Source organism: Peromyscus maniculatus, chromosome 7 (assembly GCF_049852395.1).
Source record: "Peromyscus maniculatus bairdii isolate BWxNUB_F1_BW_parent chromosome 7, HU_Pman_BW_mat_3.1, whole genome shotgun sequence".
In the NCBI taxonomy this organism is placed as follows: domain Eukaryota; kingdom Metazoa; phylum Chordata; class Mammalia; order Rodentia; family Cricetidae; genus Peromyscus; species Peromyscus maniculatus.
In genome coordinates, this window is record NC_134858.1 from 17,855,936 (window position 1) to 17,875,947 (window position 20,012).

Genomic DNA, 20,012 nt, shown 5'->3' on the forward strand with positions numbered 1-20,012 from the left:
ATGGCAGCCATGACCACTTCTCCATGGGACACATTGCCAGTGGCGGAGCAGGTGCCCTAGGCTGGCTGTTCTCGGCCTCCTGCAGCGCAGAAGTCCCCCAGGCCTTCAGCATAGTTTTGTCTATAACTTAACAGGCCCCTGTCCTCCGTGGCCATCTGCACAGAGGGCGCCTCTTTTCACTAGTGACCCCATCACCCTTCCTTGGTAAGACCTACTGGAAGAATAAAAAAGTTCAAATCTTCCTAAATTGGTTGAAGGAAACAGTTTTCACATTATAGTTAAGATTTTTTTACATTGACTATGTGAGTGTGCACACTCTTGTGTGTAAAGGTCAGAGATGACCTGAAGGGATCAGTTCTCTGCTCCTACCTCGTGGGTCCCAGGATCTAACTCAGGTCATCAGGCTTGGTGGCAAGTGACCTCACCAGAAGAGCCATCCCGCCAGCCCGATGCCCGATTGTGTGAAAACCACAAGGCAGCTTCCTCTGCGGCTACTTGAAGTTGAACCGAGGGAGCCTCTTACGTCACCAGGAAGCGGAGACCAAGTCCAAGATCCTGTCAGATGTGATACTGTAACAGGAAATTTCAGGAACAGCCATAGCTAAGGGCAGGCTGGCCCATTACCACGCTGGGCAGGAGCTTAGGAAGAATCTTTGACAGGGCTAAAGGTCTTTCTTTTCTGAGACAGTCTCATATAGCTCCAGGCTGGCCTCAAACCTCGTAGATAGAAATCCAAGATGACCCTGACCCCCCTGCTTCTACTAGGACAACATCCCTGGACCACACGCCTAGTCTGTGTGGTGCTGGGCCTTCAACTCAGGACCTGTGCGACATGTTAGGCAAACACTAACAACTGAGCCCCAGTTCCAGACACTGCTGGATTAGTGTGTGTGTGTGTGTGTGTGTGTGTGTGTGTGTGTGGTTTTATTTTATTTTATTTTTTTTTTTTTGAGACAGCCTGTCTCTCTCTTTGGTTTTTCCAGGTAGAGTTTCTCTTTGTAGCCCTGGCTGTCCTGGAACTCATTCTTTAGACTAGGCTGGCCTTGAACTCAGAGATCGCCTGCTTCTGCCTCCTAGTACTGGGATTAAAAGTGTACGCCACCCACACACTACAGGTTGTTGAATCTTAAAAAGTTAATTTTAAGCTGGGTGGTGGTGGTGGCGGCGGCGGCGGCGGCGGCGGCGGCGGCGGCGGCGGCGGCGGCGGCGGCGGCGGCGGCGGCGCACACCTTTAATCCCAGCACTCGGGAGGCAGAGCGAGGCAGATCTCTGTGAGTTCCAGGCCAGCCTGGGCTACAGAGTGAGTTCCAGGACAGACACCAAAACTACACAGAGAAACCCTGTCTCAAAAAACAAAACAACAAAAAGTTAATTTTAGCTGTTTTGACTATTTAATGATAAAGCAACATAAAAAAAATTGACTCTCCCCTCCAAGTGTTCAGATGCCCTCACTTTGCTAAATAATTTATCCACTCCCTTTCATCCAATTTATACAAAGACAGCTTCATCCAGATGCTCTAAGGACAGCTGCTGGCAGGGCTGGGTGTACACTGGAGCCTGAACCAGGCTGGGAAGACACTGAGCTCAGTCAGGCTGCAGAGGCCATTCCAGTTATGGAACTGCAGGAATAGACTCCACCCCGATATAAAGTCAGGGATGTGCAACACAGACCATCTAGGCTTTGCGAGTGCCATCTGAATCATGAGATGTCAAATGGTGTTTAAGGGCGTTTGGTCAGTGGGTAGGAAGGACCTCCTAGCTAGAGAGAACCGGGGACCCTAGGGCTTAAGTCCCAAGCTTTGTAGAGGCGTGAGTTCACTGGGGGGCTTGCTGCTCCCATGAATTACAAAATCGCTGGGTGCTCACTGACACCTCCTCCCTGACCTTCCCCGCCACCCCAAAGTGTCCCCGGGCCACTGACCCGGGGTGCACACGAGGGTCTCAGGTGGAGAACCCAGCTCCTGCCCTCAGAAACTGCCCTCAAGTGTGCACCCTCCGTGGGCTGGTTTCTCCACTTCCTTCTCTACCCAGGATGTAAGATGTGCAAAGCTCTTGCTTAAACCACCACCAGGCAGATGGGGACCTGCGTGCAGTCTCGGTCCCCTGGCTCTGAGGTGACAGGGAGCTGCAGTGCTAAAGGGGGCAGTCCTCGGCCCCCATGTGACAGGGCCTAGAGTGTCCCAGCGTTTAGTTCCGGATGAAAGATGGAGTGGCTTAACCCACACTGAGTGATGTGGACTCAGGGGAAGCTTGGAAGGCACTTGGGAGAGTCCCCGATGTTATGGTGGCTCTGATTCTGTCCCTTGTACAACCAGAAAACAGGCTTTCGGGTGGATGCCAGGGAAGCAAGGGTAAAAACTGAAGACCTGCCCGTATCTCTGGCTAGCAGTCAGTTCACGAGCAGGTTCAAGGCCAAGCTGGTGGACCTGAGCTAGAGAGGCTGCCAGGGCTAAGTTGGACAGCAATCCACACCAGGTGACATCTTCAGCCAGCGACTGGACAGCAGAGCACACACCTGGGAAGCAGTTCTAAGGCAGAAGGCGTGGGGGTGTCCCCTCCGTCACTCTTGGAAGGCGATGCTGCCTAAAGCCACCCATCACGATGCCCTGGGGAGCAGTAGGCACCTTCGTGGGCGTCCCACACCCTCAGACAATGCTGAGCGGAGCCTGGGGGTGTGGGCTCGAACCAGGACTGTCTGAGTACATCAACGTGGAGAGAAAGGGAGATGGAGTTGTGTGAGAAGAGGGGGAAGTGGACAGGAGGGAAGGGGTGCCCTGAGCTTAGAGACGGCCCCTGTGGCTCCACCTCGGCTGCAGTCCTTGAAGAGGCAGGAGGGGACAGGTGTGGGGAGGTCAAGGGCCACCCTAACAGCCGCAGCTGCTAGGCTGGGGGTGTGGAGCATCCCCAAGGGTTGGGGCTTTTCCGTTGCTGCCCGGGCTAGAGCTTGGTTCCAGGGACTCGCTCATCTTCTCACAGATGATGTCCACGAGGCGCTCAAACACCTGCTTCACATTGACATTCTCCTTGGCGCTGGCCTCAAAGAACTCAAAACCTGGATGGACAGAAGGTGGGGACGGTGGGGACAGTCATGTGAGGCCCAAGGAGCGAAACTTAGAAAGTGGGATTGTTCAAACCTGTATTCTGAGCGCGTTCCTGCCCGACCTGCTGTGTGTGTGTGCGTGCGCGTGTGCGTGCGTGCGTGTGTGTGTGTGTGTGTGTGTGTGTGTGTGTGTGTGCGTGCGTGCGTGCGTGCGTGCGTGCGTGCGTGCGTGTGTGTGTGTGTGTGTGTGTGTGTGTGTGTGTTTGGGTGTGTTGTTCCTCAGCTGCCGTCGCCACTTTCCTGAGTCAGGGTCTTTCAGTGACTTAGAACTCGTCAAGCAGGCTTGGCTGGCTGGCCTGTAAGCGCCCTGGGATGACAAGTGTGCACCTCCATGCCTGACTGAAGGTAGATTCTAGGGTCCTTCCCAGCCTCATGCAACCCTTTTGAAGTCCTGAGACAAATTTCACTATGTAGCTGGAGAGATGGCTCAGAAGTTAAGAGCACTGGCTGCTCTTCCAGAGGTCCTGAGTTCAATTCCCAGCAACCACACGGTGGCTCACAACCACCTGTAATGAGATCTGGTGCCCTCTTCTGGTGGGCAAGCAGAACACTGTATACATAATAAATAAATACATCAAAAAAAAAAAAATCTCATTAGCCGGTTGTGGTGGTATACGCCGGTAGGATTTACTGAAGGAGGCAGAGGCAGGAGGATCATGAGTTCAAGGCCAGCCAATAAAAAAAAATTCACTATGTAGCAATGTTGAAATAGTTCATAGAGTCTCTAACTCAGCAATCCTCCTGCCTCAGCAGTCAGACTGCAGTGATCACAGGCTGCACCACTATGCCTAACTAAGAGTCTTCAGGATAGCTTAGTGGTAAAGGTACTGGTTGCCAAGTCTGATGAGTTCAATCCCCAGAACATACAAGACAAAGGACAGACTTTCACAGGTGTGTGCGAGTGTGTATGTGTGTGCCCACACACAGACACTAAATAATGGGGCTCTAGGTGAGTTGGCCATTAAGAGCACTGGTTGTTCCTCCAGAGGACCTGGGTTCAATTCCCAGAACCCTCATAATAGCTCACAACTATCCATAACTCCAGTGCCAAGGGAGCTGATGCCCTCTTCTGACCTCTGCAGGTACTTCAGCACACGATGCACTAACATGCAGGCAAAGCACCCATGCACATTTAAAGAAGAGAAGCCAGGCAGCGGTGGCGCACACCTTTAATCCCAGTACTCGGAGGCAGAGGCAGGTGGATCTCTGAGTTTGAGGCCAGCCTGTTCTACAGAGCAAGTTCTGGGACAGCCAGAGCTACACAGAGAAACGCTGTCTCTAAACCTGCCACCCTCTAAAAGAAAATAAAAATAAAGCAGAGTAATGGGGACCACGGAGACGGCCCCGACAGAAAAGTGCTTGCCTTGCAAGAATGAGGACCCAGGCTCAGATTCCCAGCACCCTCTTTTTAAAGCCCTGTGTGGTAGAACATGCTAGTAATCCCAGTGCCGGGGAGGCGGAGGGACCGGAGCTTGCTGGCCAGCTAGCCTAGCCCACTTGTGGAGTTTCAGACCAGTGAGAGACCCTGTCCCAGAGCAAGGGTGGATGTTCCCTAAGGATGACACCTGATGTCCTCTGGCCTCCATGTACACATACAAATGTCATCAAATTAGGGCATAGTGCACACCCATAACCCTGGCACCAGAGAAGCCAAGCAGGAAGGCCATTGATTTCAGAGCTACACAGTTCGTTAGACCCTCTATCAAAAGAAATTTTAAAAATGGAATGTGTAACATGCGTAAGGCCCTGGGTTTGAGTCCCAGCAGTATTTCAAAGAGAAGGAGGGAATCAGTGAGACAGCTCAGCCTCCGCAAGAACTTGCCATGCAAAGCCTGGCTAGCCTGAGTTCGGTCCCTGCAAGACACAGTGGGACACAAAAACCCACTCCTCAAGTCGTCCTCTGACCTCCACACGTACACTGTGGCACACACAGAAGGTTTTTCAAGGGACATAACAAATAAGTTTGTTTGTTTGTTTGTTTCTGTGTAGCCCTGGCTGTCCTGGAACTCGCTCTGCTGACCAGGCAGGCCTTGAACTCACAGAGATCCTCCTGCCTCTGCCTCCCGAGTGTTGGGATTAAACAGCACTTTAAAACAGTGCTGGGGCTCAATTACCACCACCTGGCAGGTAATTTTTTTTTAATATGAGGGTTTTTGTTTTTGGTGTGTGTGTGTGTGTGTGTGTGTGTGTGTGTGAGCTAGGTGTAATGCCACACACTTGTAATCCTAGGACTCAGAAGGCTGAGGCAGGAGAATTGCAGAAAGCTCAAGGCCAGCTTGGGTTGCAAAGTGAAGCCTCTCTCAACCCCCAACTCAGAAAGGACACAATGGGAAGCTGGAGCTGAGGGGTGGTGGTGGTTGCTTAGCATGAGGAGACGGATCTGATTTCTAAAATTAAGTGTAATCCTGACTAAGTAAGTGTACGATTACTAGGTAAGTCTACTAAATGGGCCAGCCCAAGGAGGGCATGATTCTTCCCGTAGCTTTTGGTCCCTGATACAAAGCATATATGAGGAAGACATTGGGCTATTTTTCAGTGTAGGATTGGAAACCAGGGCAAGACAGGTATTCTACCACTGAGTACCACTCTAAGCCCTCAGCCCCTCACTGGGGGATTCTAGGCAGGGCTCTACCACTGAGCCACACCCCAGCCCCTCACTGGGGATTCTAGGCAGGGGCTCTACCACTGAGCCACACTCCAGCCCCTCACTGGGGGATTCTAGGCAGGGGCTCCACCACTGAGCCACACCCCAGCCCCTCACTGGGGGATTCTAGGCAGGAGAACTACTGCTAAGCTACAGTCCAAGCCCTGAGTACATGCATAGAAGCCACATGCTGAGTAACTCAATGGTGAATATGGTGGACTGCATGAATTCAGCTCTTTGGAGCCTGGTGAAATCCCTGCTGCTCTACTGTCTTCTTGGGCAAATCTGGTGTTTTATATCAATGTGTCACCGCCCCCCCCATCTGAATTCTTTATATTTCTGTTGTTTGTTTGGGCTCTTCTCTTTTTTTATTGTTTTGTGCTTTAGGTTTTTTTTTTGTTTGTTTGTTTGTTTTTTGTTTTTTCGAGACAGGGTTTCTCTGTGTAGCTTTGCGCCTTTCCTGGATCTCACTCTGTAGCCCAGGCTGGCCTTGAACTCCAAGAGATCCGCCTGCCTCTGCCTCCCGAGTGCTGGGATTAAAGGCGTGTGCCACCACTGCCCGGCTAGGTTTTTGTTTTGTTTGAGACAGACTCTCACTACGTAGCTTTGCTAGATCTAGAACTTGTTATGCAGCCCAGGCCAGCCTTGAACCTCTGCCTTCTAAGTGTCTTTTCTTTGGTTCTAACAGGGTCTCATGGAGCCCAGGGTGGCGTGGAACTCACTATATAGCTGAGGCTGACTTTGAACTTCTGATTCTCCTGCCTCTGCCTCCTGAGTGCTGGGATGAGAGGTGTATGCCACAATATGTTGACGTATGTGGTACTGGGGACAGAATCGAAGGGTCTCATGCATACTAGGTGAGCCCTCTACCAACTGAGCAACAACCCTAGAACAGCTGGGGACTTTTTTATTATTTTAATTTTTACATTTTATTTTATGCGTATGTACATGTACCTGGTGGTGGTGGTGGTGGTATGTGTGTGTGTGTGTGTGTGTGTGTGTGTGTGTGTGTGTGTGTATGTGTGTACATATATGCAAATATATGTGCCATGTAGGTGCTGGGAATCAAACCTGGGTTCTTTGCAAGAACAGAAAGTATTCTTAACTGTGGAGCCATGTCTCTAGCCCTTGTTTATTTATTTAAGATAGTGTCTCGTTATGTATCCCAGGCTGATCTTCACCTCATGACAATTCTCCTGTTGCCAGCTCCTGTGTCCTGGGATTTAGGTGTGACCCACTGCACTTGGATCTTTACAGGCAAATGTGGGTTACAGAATCTTCCCCACAGAATGAAAACTCAATCCCTACAACAAATCAGTATTCTGAATGAAAAGGGAAGCCTGCAGTTCCAGCAACTTGGGAGGTTAAGTTCACGAGTTCAAGCTCAGCCTGTGCTACATAGTGAGACTTTCCAAAGAACACTAAAAAATGTAAAACCTAGGTTGGTGGTGTTGCTCAGTGGTAGGTGCCTACTTAATTTGCAGACAGCCTTGTGTTCAGCTCCGAGCACCAAAAGACAAAAAAGCAAGGAAAAATTGGTGAGAGTCACTTCACTCAGGTTCCAGAATACAGAAAAAAAAAAAAAAAAAAAGGTAGTAGATGCCAGATGTGTTAGCGCACACCTCTATCTCAGCACTTGGGAGGCAGAGACAGATGGATCTGTGTGAGTTTGAGGCTGTCCTGGTCTACTGCGTCCCATAGCTGAGTCCAGTGCCAGCCAGGATTACAGTGAAACCCTGTCTCAAAGCAACAACAAAATCTAGATGGTGGGCTATAGTATGTTAATACCTGATATGGAAATTTTTTAAAGAAAGTGAAGAGTGGACACCAGGGTCAGTCAACTGGGTTCCCAGGACAGGGGTGTATTCCCCGAAATGGGAGAAGATGGCATATATATGGGTATGTTTATGGGTTATCTCACTGTAAGTGTGGTATGTGTGTGCATCTGTGGGCAGCTGTATGAGTGTCTCCTGGAGGCAGAGGAGGACACCAGGGACCTGGTATGTGTGTGCATCTGTGGGCAGCTGTATGAGTGTCTCCTGGAGGCAGAGGAGGACACCAGGGACCTGGTATGTGTGTGCATCTGTGGGCAGCTGTATGAGTGTCTCCTGGAGGCAGAGGAGGACACCAGGGACCTGCTTTCTCAAGCCCACCTTATTCCCTTGAGACAGTGTCTCTCACTGAACCTTTAGCTAGCCGGACACCCAGCCAGCCCCAGGGATCCTGGTCTCAGCCCCACACAGTGCTGGGGTGGGTTACAGGCATGAAGGGGTGTGTGCATGTGCACATGTGTGGCCATGTCTGACCTTGGTGCAGCTGCTGTGACTCGAACTCAGAGCCTCACGTTTGTGCAATAAGCATTCTTACCCACCAAACCCTCTATCTCCCCAGCCCCAACACACGCGTATTTTCCTTCTCTCCCCACCAGATCCTCAACTAACCACTGTGGAACTGACTGGAACTCAAGTGTGACGGCAAGGGTTTGGAGCGAGGAGACGCGACCTGCGGCTCAGGGTGGGCACTAACCAAGGTCATCAGCGAGCCTCCGGCCATCCTCAGCAGGTACGACGCGTTCGTCCTCCAGGTCACACTTGTTCCCCACGAGGATGACCTGGGCATTGTCCCAGGAGTAGGTCTTGATCTGTGTAGCCCTGTGGAGTGGTGGACATGGAGAGGGAGGTTACAGGTGGGGGAGGGGAGAACGAAGGCCCGTGGCACGCAGTGGTTGGCCAGCACTCACCAGTCCTGCACTGCGGTGAAGGACTCCTGGTTGGAGATGTCATACATGAGCAGGAAGCCCATGGCTCCGCGGTAGTAGGCTGTGGTGATGGTCCGGTAGCGCTCCTGGCCTGCTGTGTCCTAGGCAAACAGCGGTCAGTCAGCTGGGGGCCCCCTGCTCCCTCCCTGACTCTGCAAGGCCCTGCAAGGGGCACAGGTCTGCCCTTGTCCAATCCGGTGGGAGAAGAGGAGTGTTGCCTTCACAGGCCCAACCTGATGGGGAGGCACGGGCCTGCCCTCACACGCAGTCTAATCGGAGGAATACCAGTCTGCCCTCATGGCCCAGTCTGATGAGGGAGGCATGACTCCGCCCTCACTGCTCTCACTGCCCATCCTAGTGTGAGCCATTACAGGGATGTATCACCAGGCCCACCCTGGTGGCATCTTGAGAGCTCTGTGAACGGACTCAGCTCTGCCCTGGATGGGCTCCAGTGTGCAGGGCCATCTCCCATTTATGAGCATCCCTAACCTTGTTTCCAAAAGCCAATGTAATAGTCACAAAGAAGAGCCATCTGGACCTCAGGCCACCATCTTGATCTGCCACCTGGTCTCCTTGTTACCATGACGATATCAACAGCTGGACTGGGGACAGGGTTTAGCTCTGAATCTGGCAGCCTCTGTGGGAGTCCCCAAGGTGGTCCCCAACTTCTTCCTCACTAGTCACTGGCACTTACAACAGGCACCTTCCGTCCACCTTGTCCCTCCACAGGCCACCCAGAGCAGGGCACGTTCCCACATCCTGATGGATTTACCTCAGCCAAAAGACACCTCCCTGCCCTAAGCTACTCTCTGTCTCCTGGGAACTCTCCTCAGGGTCTGATTCTCTGTTGGCTGCCCTCCCAATTCCCCATATGGCTCCTCAACCCACCCAAATCTGCAGCTTGATTCTCTTGTCGTGCCGATAGACTGTCTTGACCTTGAAGTCGATGCCCACTGTGCTCACAAAGGCAGGGGTGAAGGAATCATCGGCGTAGCGGAACAGGAAGGAGGTCTTGCCCACACTGCTATTCCCGATCAAGAGCAGTTTGAACATGTAGTCAAAGTTCTGGTCGGCTGCATCCCTCGGGCTGGCAGGGGACTCACTAGCGGATGCCATCGTGGTGGGATCTGCTTGGAGGGGAGGCCTGAAATCCTGAGGGGGAAGAGTAGAATCCTGCAAGGGGGCAGGCACCAACCACTGAGCCTGCCAGTCTATTTGTCTCCCAACGTGTGGATCCAGGATCCAACTCAGTCACCAGGAGGGGCAGCAAGTGCCTCCACCTGCAGAGCCGCCCCACCCCCACCCCCCGCCCTAGTTTATTCCTGTCTGTCTTCTAGGAGACAAGGTCTCACTGGAGCCTAGTCTGGCCGTGAACTCCCAGCCCTCCTGCCTCTGCAGCCAAGTGCATGTGGGGTGACAGGCATGTCCCTCCACCTTGGGGCTGGGGTTCCAGGCGCTCCTGAGCTGACTGACCTATGCTTTAGGTCCTCTGAAAGAGCAATACCTGCTTCTCAACAGCTGGGCCGCCTCTCCAGTCCTCGGTCTTTTCTTCTTTTTTAAAAATTCTTTTTAGAAAAAGTCTCATGTAGCTCAGGCTGGCCTCAAGCTCCCCACGTGGTGGATAATGACATCAAACTTCTGAGCCCTGCCTCCGGAACTGCGATTACAGGTGTAATGCCCTTCCTGATGACTCTTGTTAGTACTCATCAACACACCTCTGCCCGGTCCTTCTCTGCACCAGGCACTGGTCTCTGAAGAGACACAGCCGTGCATGAAACAGAAAAACACTCACCTTTTATGGAAGACACAGTGGCAGGGCTATGGCTGCTGTTTAATCTTTATATAAAGGTGAAACTGAGGGCTGGGAGTGTGACTTAGTGGGAGAGTGCTCACCTGGGGTTTCAGCCCAGCACCCAGTAAACCAGGTGTGATGTGCACACCTGTAATTCCACCACTAGGGAGGCAGAGACAGGAGGGTCTGCAGTTCAAGGTCATCCTGCGCTACACTGGACATTTGCTACCAAACTGTGCTACATGAGAACCTGTCTCAAAAAAAAAAAAAAAAAAGGCAAAAAGGAGCCTTTATGGTGGAAGGCTCTGATTGCCTGCCCTGAGGTGCTGAAGTCAGGTAACAGTAAAAACTCAGGGCCGGTGGTGGTGGTGGTGGTGGTGGGGAGGAAGTCGCACGGGCTGCAGACTGGACTTTGCCCAGTGTAAGCAGCTGGTATGGCCAGGTGTGAGCTGGAGGGAGGGGGGTGACTGCCAACTAGACAGAGCCCCTCCATCAGGGCCTGGATGTTGACTTAGCTGGTGCCTGCCACTGGGCTGCCTGTTCTTTCCCCTTTAGGTCCGCTTTGACCCTTCCCTGTCCCCCAAGGTAAGGGGAATTTCTATAAATACAGCATAGTTGAAAGCCCCAGTTAGGCTTCCAAGTGGGTACCTGCCATTTTATTTGTCAAAGGGGCCGGGCTTGGCTTCCTCTTGGCCAAAGCTGACTCACCCCAGCCATGGTCCACAGAGACAGGAATGAAAGTCATCAAATCCAAGGGAATTATCCTAGTCACCCAATGACCACAAAACCCACCACCACCACCCCATATCCTGCTCTTTATATCTGCCCACACTCCAGCACGCTGTCAAACCCGAATTCAGGGTGCCCTTCCAATCTCTCCGGGCTTCAGTTTCCCCAGCTGTCTAGAGTCGCTCTCGGAAGCCCAAGCAAAAGTATTTCTCAACGGCCTTCGGTGTTTTCTGTTTCTCTGCCCGGTGCATTTCCAAAGAGAACGCAGCCAACCCCACCCACCCTGTGTTCCGGGAGAACGGGTTTGAGGAGGGACCGCAAAGCGTCCGCCTGGCAGGGCCTTCAGGCTTGCCCCCGCCCCACCGCGGCTCCTCTTCCGGGCCGCCTAGGGGTCCCCCGGTCCTCACGGCTGGCATCCGAGCTGTCACTTTACTGCGTGCACCAGCAGGTGCCTCCCCCATCACCATATGGCGCCCTCGCTCGCCCCCGGCTGGGCTCCTCGCCCACCTCGCCGCCGCTCGCGGAGCCAGCGGGGCGCGGGGAACCTCCAAGAGCCAGCAGCCCCGCTGGGGGCGAGGGACCCGGCCTCGTGCGGACCCCAGCCCAACCTGTCACAGCGCACGCGCGAACCCGCGGGCGGACTGGCGCCCTCGCCCCGGCACTCACCTCGGGTCACGCCTCGCGCACCGGGGTCCGCCCACGAAGTCGCTGCAGCCTGCACACGGCCGCGACCCCCGCCCCGCAGCCACCGCCGCCAGCACCGACACCCGGATCCCGCGCCGGCTCCGCCCAGGTGGAGGGGGCGAGGCCGCGGCAGGAGCAGGAGCGATGCGTGGGTGGGGCTAGAGGGGGCGGGGCTGCCGTGAGAGTTGGCGTCTGGGGTGGGCGTGGCGTTCGCAAGAGGAGGAGCCAGGAGATGGGCGTGGCCCGCCGGGGACAGGGACCCTGAGAGGGTCCTAGCGGAGTGGGCGAAGCCGTGCGGGCGGAGGCGGGTGTGGCCGGTGCGGGGCCGCCTGGAGGGGCGCTCACTGTGGGCGGGGAATTGAGGGCGCGGGCCTGGTAGTAGAGGGCCCACGGCGGGAGGCGGGACCGGGGTGGAGTGACGGGCAAGGCAGAGAAGTGGGCGGGGCATAACGTGTAGGGGCTGTCCCCGAAAGTTGAGCCGAGCAAGAGCCAATCAGATGAGAGCACGCGGTGTGCCAGCCCAAGAAGCAGGGAGTGAGAGCTGGATGTGAGGGACCTGACAAAGCCCCACCGTAGCCTCTCCTAGAAGCATATATCTCCTTTCCCCTAACTTCAAGTCGAAAATGTCTTCTATATACTCTGTGGTCAAGAGGAAAACCTCAGGAGCTGGGTTCTAGTCCCACCTCCACTTTCTAGGACGGTGACTCGGGACATATTTAACCTCTCCGAACCTCAATTTTCCCATCTGTCAAGTGTGTAGCCACGTTTTTGTTTTTAATTTTTTTAATTTTGGAGGCTGGAGAGATGGCCCAACGGTTAAAAGCACTTGTTCTTGCAGAGCGTCTGGGTTTGAGTCTCAGCACCCACATGGTGACTCACAGCCATCCATAACTCCAGTTCCAGGGGGCTCTGACCTCCACCCTTCTTATTTTATCAAGCAGCAAGAACCAACGTGGACAGAAATACATATAGGCAAAATACTCATGTAAAATAAAATTTAGAATCTAAAAAAAAAATGTTATTTTATTTATTTTTTCAGACAAGGTCTCATTTAGTCCAAGCTTGCCTGGAATTCATTCTGTAGCCAAGAATAAATAAATAAACTGATGCTCCTGCCTCCACCTCTCAGGTCTGGGACTGCAGGTGGTGCTGAGAATGAGCCTGAGCCTTCTTGTCTACTAAGGAAGCACTCTCCACCCCCACCCCATTTCCTTTTCAATGCTGGCGATGAAGACCACATGGCCCTAAAGGGTGCTGGGTTACTCTGTTCAACGCTCTTAAGGGCTCCTGGAGTTAAAATATGTTTTAGAAATAAGGAAATTAGGGCTGGAGAGATGCCTTGGAGGTTAAGAACATTGATTGCTCTTCCAGAGGTCCTGAGTTCAATTCCCAGCAACCACATGGTGGCTCACAAGTATCCATGAGATCTGGTGCCCTCTCCTGGCCTGAAGGCATACATGCAGACAGAACACTGTATAATAAATAAACCTTAAAAAAATAAGAAAATTAAGGATCAAAGGAAGACAGATATTTGTCTGAGGCCAAATAATATTATATATTCAAAATAATATAGAGAGGCCATCGAAATGGATGAGTGGGCAAAGGCACATTGCCATTAGGCCTGATGACCGGAGGATTCCAGGGACCCCAGGGGCCCAGAGAACTTGTCTCAAAACAAAAATATAGACTGATGTAGTTGCTCACACCTGTAATCTTAGCACATAAGAGGCTGAGGCAGAAGGATTGTCATCATGAGTTTCAGGCCAATCTGGGCCACAGAGTTCCCTGGACACCCTGCCTCAAAACACACATAGGCGCGCGCACGCGCGACACAGAGCAACTTGAACTTCTCTGCTCACCCAGACACCTAGAGGGAACAGCTGTCTCCAAAACTCCAATATATATGGACTGAGCTGGAGTGTGTTATCTAGGAAGAACCGAGTTATTCTCAGAAACAAGCAGCCCCCAGAGTCTCTGGGATACCACTCATCTAGGTCCCCATCTCAGGGTGGATGCTACGGACCAGGAAAGCTGAGCAAGCTCCATACTGTCTTGCAAACGCATGTCACTTCTGCTCACATCTCATCAGCCTAAACAAGTCACAATGTCACTTCCAGTGTCAGCAGGATATGGAATACGATTGTGCCCGAGAGGTGGGAACCTACAGTAACAATGGTCAGCACCATGACAGGCATACAGCAGGCACTCAATAAATGGTCATCATTAGAGGAGATATGCCAGAGCTGCGGCAGCTCACACTCCAAAGCATCATGCTACAGGAACAGGGAAACATGAAACGGGGTGCTGTCCCAGTGCATGTGCACACACACACACACACACACACTCACACACACACACTCACACACACACTCATCACCTGGACAAACAACCACAGCCATCTCCAGAGAAGCATTTATTGGCACACGGGGCCTGTGTTAGAGGCTCTGGAGCCCCAGAGCAAGGCCCGCAAGGCAGAGCCCGTTGCTCAGCAGGCAGCCCAGGTTGCAGAGGGAAGACAAGCCATGGTAGTGGAAGAACTTCTGGCGAAGGGCACTGTACTTGGGGTCCTTCTCCCGCAGCTGGCGGTAGGGGTCAGGGCCCTGGTGGCTGCCTGGCACCTCTGTCCCCAGGCCTCGATCTTTCTCCACGGTCTGCAGGGCCCACATGGCGGCCGTGGTACGGGCCTCCAGCCAGCGTGCGTTGATGGTGGCCAGTGTGAGGCTCAGGAGCAGCAGAGCGAGCTGAGGACAGTGATGGGGAGGCAGGGTGAGGGGGGCTGAGAGGGTGAGGGGGGCTGAGAGGGTGAGGGGGGCTGAGAGGGTGAGGAGGGCTGAGAGGGTGGGGGGGGCTGAGAGGGTGAGGAGGGCTGAGAGGGTGAGGGGGGCTGAGAGGGTGAGGGGGGCTGAGAGGGTGGGGGGGCCCAAGAGAGAGCATGCCGATATCCTCACAGCCCAGAGAGTTCCCCGCACCCAGACCCTGACAGTAGCAGTCCTAAGGAAAGAATCTATGGCTTCTTCTCTTGCCCAGAGACACCTTGAACACCAAAACCTCTTCTTCAAAACAAGACGTGTTTTTTGCATTACTGAGACTCGATCTTGGGGTCTCAGTCACAGGTAAGTCCCACCCCTGAGCTACATCCCTTCTTTAACTTCCTTTGTGCATATGTGGTATATGTACTTGTTCATGCGTGTGTGTGTGTGTGTGTGTGTGTGTGTGTGTGTGTGTGTGTGTGTGTTTCTGTGGAGGCTAGAGGTTGCCTTGGGCTTTCCACCATTTTTTGGGTGGGGGTGGGAGTAGGGTTTTGAGACAGTGTTTCTCACCCTAGCCGTCCTGGCTGGACTCAAACTCACAGAGACCCACCTGCCTCTGCCTCCCAAGTGCTGGGGTTAAAGGTGTGCGCCACCACCACCTGGCCCTTTTTCATTTAAAAATTTTTTTATTGCATTTACTTGGTGTGTGTGTGTGTGTGTGTGTGTGTGTGTGTGTGTGTGTGCGTGCATGTGTTTGTGTGTGTGTGTAATAACATGCCTTTGTGTGTGTGATACAACATGAGGGAGTCATTTCTCTTCTGCCTCCATGTAGACCCTCAGGAATCCAACTCAGATTGTCATCAGGCTCGGCAAGCAAGGGCCTTTGCTTGCTAAACCGTCCACCTTGGTTTCTGAGATGGTGTCTCTCCTTGATCCTGGAACTCCCTCATTCAGCTGGACTGACTGGTGGGCCAATGGGCTTCAGAGATCTGCCTGTCTCCACCCTTGACTCCACCCCCTCCCCATGTTGGGTAACTCCTCTGTGTTTGCGGTTTGAATGGATGCTGAGGATTCGAACTCTGGTCCTCAGGTATGTGCACAAGCACTTTTCTGCCCAAGTCATCCCCCAGCCTCCGCTCTTTTCACTTTGAGGCAAGGTCTCACTAAGTTACCTGGGCTGGAATAGAACTCACTATGTAGCCAAGGCTAGCCTTGAACTTGCAATCCTCCTGGCTAAGCCTCCCAAAGAGCTGGGATGATAGGATGCCCATCTACTCTCCCCAAAAGGAAGACAGATAACACTCATCATTCCTTCATTCTTTCTGCTCACAGCCTAAAATAGGGCCCATCTCAGACCCCAGAAACTGACACTGAACGAACAGGAACTCAATTAATCACCTGGGAAATACCAGTTACTCAGAACCCTCTCTGAGCTCTAAGAGACTATTCTTTTGTGGGGTTGAGACAGGATCTCAGTAGCTCAGGCTCCCTGTGTGGCTGACACTGGCCTTGATCTCCTGATCCTCCCACCTCTGCCCCCAAGAGCTGGGATTACCACATGTCAGCCTTGGTTTTTAATTTAAATTGTTATTTTAGTTATTTTGGTGTTTTTTTTTTTTTTTTTTTGGTTTTTCGAGACAGGGTTTCTCTGTGTAGCTTTGCGCCTTTCCTGGAGCTCACTTGGTAGCCCAGGCTGGCCTCGAACTCACAGAGATCCGCCTGGCTCTGCCTCCCGAGTGCTGGGATTAAAGGCGTGCGCCACCAACGCCCGGCTATTTTGGTGTTTTGAGACAGGGTTTCACTGGGTAGCCCTGGCTGTCCTGGAACTGGATCTGTAGAGCAGGCTGGCCTCAAACTCACAGATATCTGCCTGCCTCTGCCTCCTGGGTGCTGGTATAAAAGGCATGTGCCACCACGACCTGGCCTAATTTTAATTAATGTTTTTTGAGACAGGGTCTCTCTCGGTGTAGTTCCGGCTGTCCTTGAACTCTCTATGTAGGCCAGGCTGGCCTGTGACTCACAGAGATTCTCCTGCCTCTGCCTCCAGATTGCTGAGAGTAAAGGTGCGCACCATCACACCTGGCTTGTTTGTTGTTGTTGTTTTTGAACCAGAGTCTTACTATGCAGCCCAGACTGGCCTGGAACTTGTGTAATCTCCCTGGTTAATCTTCCTACATCCTGGGGTGGTGTGTGTGTGTGTGTGTGTGTGTGTGTATGTGTGTGTGTGTGTGTGTGCCGTGTGCACCACCACACCAGGCTGAGAGGTGACACACCCATCAAGTCTCACCTGCCCACATCTGAAACGTCAAGAGCAGAGGGAGGGGAGGGTGAGGAAACCTGAGCTGTACTGAGCTGTAAGAATTGTTCCTTACGTTGTGGCTTAGGGAAAGTGTACATGGGAGCGGGGAAACCTAAATTCCCAGTCCGGCTAGTTTTCACACAATGGACTGAGGTCAGAACCTCAGCTCAGCTGAGTCACTGCAGTCTGGCAGGAGGCCCAGCTATCAGGCACAGAGGAGATGAGAGCCAATGGGGAAGATAAGGCTGGACATGGAGGGCTGCCGGGGTAGCCATGCCGGATGTGTGCACTGTTCAAGGCCACCCAGTGACCAGCTCTGTCTTTACCAGGAATAAGAGGCATTTCTTTCCCCTTTTCAAAACAATGTCACTTGAGCTGGTTGTGGTGGCCCACACCAGAAGGATATCCTGAAAAGTGGAAGCAGGAGAATGCACAAGTTTGAGGCCAGCCTGAGGATGTAGAGATGGCTGGCTCAGCAGTTAAGAGAGCACTGCTTTTGCAGAGGACCGAGTCTGGTTGCCAGCACCCACTCTGAGCAGCTCATAGCTGCCTGTAACTATAGTTCTAGGGTGATTTGTCACCACTAGCCTCTGAGGGTACCCACACATATATGCACATATCTACACACAGACAATAAACACATAAATGAAAATAATCAAAGCTGGGTGCACACCTCTGATCTCAGCACTGGAGAGGCAGGGGCCAGCCTGGTCTACAGAGTGAGTTCCAGGGCAGCCAGGGCTACAGAGATTAAACCCTGTCTCAAAATACCAAAAAGAAAATAATAAAAATAAATCTTTAATTTTTTTTTTTTTTCCACCGGAGGGTTGGTGATGTGGCTGAGTTAGCAGGGTTCCTGTCTGGCATACACAAAGCCTTGGGTTCAATTCCCAACACTTCATAAAATGATGGGTGGGAGAACATGCCTGCGATTTCAGGAGGCAGGAGGACCAGAAGTTCAAACTCATCTTCCATATACTGAGTTCAAGACCCTGCCTTGGAATAACACCACCACTACCCATGTAGGTCAAGAAGATGTACCTGCAGAGTGCGTGCCTAGCTAGTGCGGGGCTCTGGGTTTTATCCCCAGCACTATGAAAATAACATCAAAGGAGGAGCTGGGGAGATGTGGTCAGTAGGTGTGTGCAATGCAAGCAGGAGGGCCTGAGTCCAGCCCCCAGCACCCTGTTACAAAGCCTGGCATGGCAGCTCATGCCTGTAATCTCAGTGCTGGGGAGACGGAGGTGCGAGGATCCCTGGAGACTGCCAGTCAGCTTGTCTGACCAAATCAGTGAGCCTCGGGTTCAATGAGAGACCCTGTCTCAAAAAAATAAATAAGCCTTTAATCCTAGCACTCGGGAGGCAGGGAGACAGATCTCTGTGAGCTGGAGGCCAGCCTGGTCTACAGAGTGAGTTCCAGGACAGCAGGGCTATACAGAGAAACCCTGTCTCAAAAGAACAAAAGTAAGGTAGAGAGTTGGAGAGGAAGATACAACATCAAAACCTGGTCTCTACACGTGATTGTGCACATGAATGTGCACACACACACACACACACACACACACACACACACACGCATGCACGCGCGTGCGCGCACACACACATTAAAATAAAATGAAGTCTCTATAAGTGCTCACTGGAGTCCTGGGGACAGATCTGCAGAGAATGGTGCCCTCAAACCCTCATACCTGACTGGCCTCCCAGAGCGAGAGGTGGATCCAGGCCCGCTGCGGAGCCAAGATGCAGAGGTTGATGAGGGCACAGCCCAAGGAGATGTGAAAGTAGACAGGGAAGAGCTTGCTCTGCACTAGCCCGAAGGTATGCCGAGGAAGACTCCGGAAAAGCAGGAAGCCTGGGAGGGGGAGGGCCACAAACACCCATTAGGACCCTTCCAGGTTCCCCTCCCATTCAGTCCCCACCCTAAGTAACAGGTTGGAGGTCCCTACCTGAGGCAAAGGTCACCCACATCTGCATGCCCCAGGCACCAGACAAGACCAGCAAGTGGACCACCTTAATCAGGCTTCCTGGATCCTCACTGTCCTCCATCCTGTGGCCCTGGGAAGGAGGCACCAGTGATTCAGCTTAACTGTCAACCTTTGCCCCCTAGCTTTGAAACCTGGCAGAGAATGCTTAGGGCCAGCCCCACACGGGTGCAGAGATGAGGGAAAAGTCTGGAAACGGCAGTGGGAAGACCCAAAGCAATCCCTGGACAGCCTCATGCCCAACCAGTCCATCTGAGCTCAGGCTCGGGGCTGGAATTGTGGCTTTGAGGTCAGAGACTTGGTTAGTGTTGGCCTCACAGTCCCTTCCCAACACTTGCAAAGTAATGGCAATAAGTAATAATAATAATAATAATAATAATAATAAATAAAACAATCTCAGTCCAGTGTGGAAGCTCACACTTGGGAGACTGACACAGGGGGATTGCTACTCCTCCATTCCAAAAAGCATTTAAAAACAGAGACTGGCCGTGTGACTCACACCTGTAATCCCAACATATGGATGATGCAGGAAAATCACTGAAAATCACAGCCTAAGATATGGTGAGACTGTCTTAAAACAAACAATAAATAGCTCAGGCTCCAGCCGGGGAAGTGGCTGAGCTGGCAGTGCTTGCCTCACGTGCAGGAAGCCCTGCGTTCCATCTCCAGCTCAGTGTAAGACAAGCACTGGCTCCTTTCTGTCATTCCAGCAGTGAGGAGGTACAGACAGGAGGATCAGGAGCTGGAGACCAATCTGAGATACATGAGGCCTTGTCTCAAAAACAAACAAAATTCTACAGCAAAAGATCTCAGGCTTTCTCTAGACACCAGTATCAACTGCACCTTATAGAACCCCAAAAGCCAGAGTCCCAGCAGCTCAAGTTCGCATCCCTAGGTCTCCAGGGATCACCCTGGCTCTAAGAGCCCTCATCCAGAAACCTGAGACAACACAGAAACATCCCGAGGCACCCCCAGGGTCCCCATATGATCCCACCGTGGAGCACCCGAGGTCAGGCGTGCACGAACCGGGGCAGCGCCTATGCAGCTCCGGCTCGCCTGAGACCTCCCGGGTTTTCTTCCGCACCGCAGGCCTCGCCCCACCTCCCAGCCAGCCAGAAGCCAATAAGATCACATATCTGACAACTCTGGGCCCGCCCACTCAGCGATTGCCCAGTCAGCTCGCGGGAATCATCCTGCCGTCCCGCCTCTCCGAACTTCATCCAGTCACACCGAAGAGACTCAGGCGCCAATGAGCTCCGCGCCTGACCCGGAGT

The 20,012-nt window shown here is 52.7% G+C and overlaps 3 protein-coding genes across 6 annotated transcripts in view; 1 reads left to right on the forward strand and 2 right to left on the reverse strand.

Annotated features, from left to right (window-relative positions):
- The window catches only part of Tspan16 (tetraspanin 16), a 40,469-nt gene extending 38,034 nt beyond the window's left edge, over nt 1–2,435 (forward strand). The window contains exon 5 of the mRNA XM_076575604.1: nt 2,316–2,435. Coding sequence (XP_076431719.1) covers nt 2,316–2,435 — 120 coding nt within the window. The remainder of the gene's footprint in view (nt 1–2,315) is intronic.
- On the reverse strand, nt 1,369–11,819 carry Rab3d (RAB3D, member RAS oncogene family). Of its 4 annotated transcripts, XM_076575841.1 has the most exons (6): nt 11,690–11,799; nt 10,007–10,253; nt 9,391–9,654; nt 8,485–8,603; nt 8,271–8,395; nt 1,369–3,052 (listed from the first exon to the last, which is right to left on the reverse strand). In XM_076575841.1, exons 2-6 carry the CDS (start codon nt 10,085–10,087, stop codon nt 2,865–2,867), a joined length of 777 nt encoding a protein of 258 aa, XP_076431956.1. In that variant the 5' UTR covers nt 10,088–10,253; nt 11,690–11,799; the 3' UTR covers nt 1,369–2,864. The 4 variants fall into 4 exon arrangements, with proteins under 4 accessions (XP_076431956.1, XP_015856377.1, XP_076431955.1 ...); XM_016000891.3 differs by lacking the exon at nt 10,007–10,253 and having other exon boundaries at nt 11,690–11,819; XM_076575840.1 differs by lacking the exon at nt 10,007–10,253 and having other exon boundaries at nt 9,391–9,629; nt 11,690–11,816.
- Nucleotides 11,820–14,107: 2,288 nt separating this feature from the next.
- Nucleotides 14,108–19,973, reverse strand: Tmem205 (transmembrane protein 205). The gene is given in 5 exon segments (XM_006982343.3): nt 14,108–14,448; nt 18,445–18,608; nt 18,703–18,811; nt 19,765–19,851; nt 19,854–19,973. Coding segments are annotated over 5 exon segments (771 nt in total). The 5' UTR covers nt 19,959–19,973; the 3' UTR covers nt 14,108–14,142.
- Nucleotides 19,974–20,012: the final 39 nt, after the last annotated feature.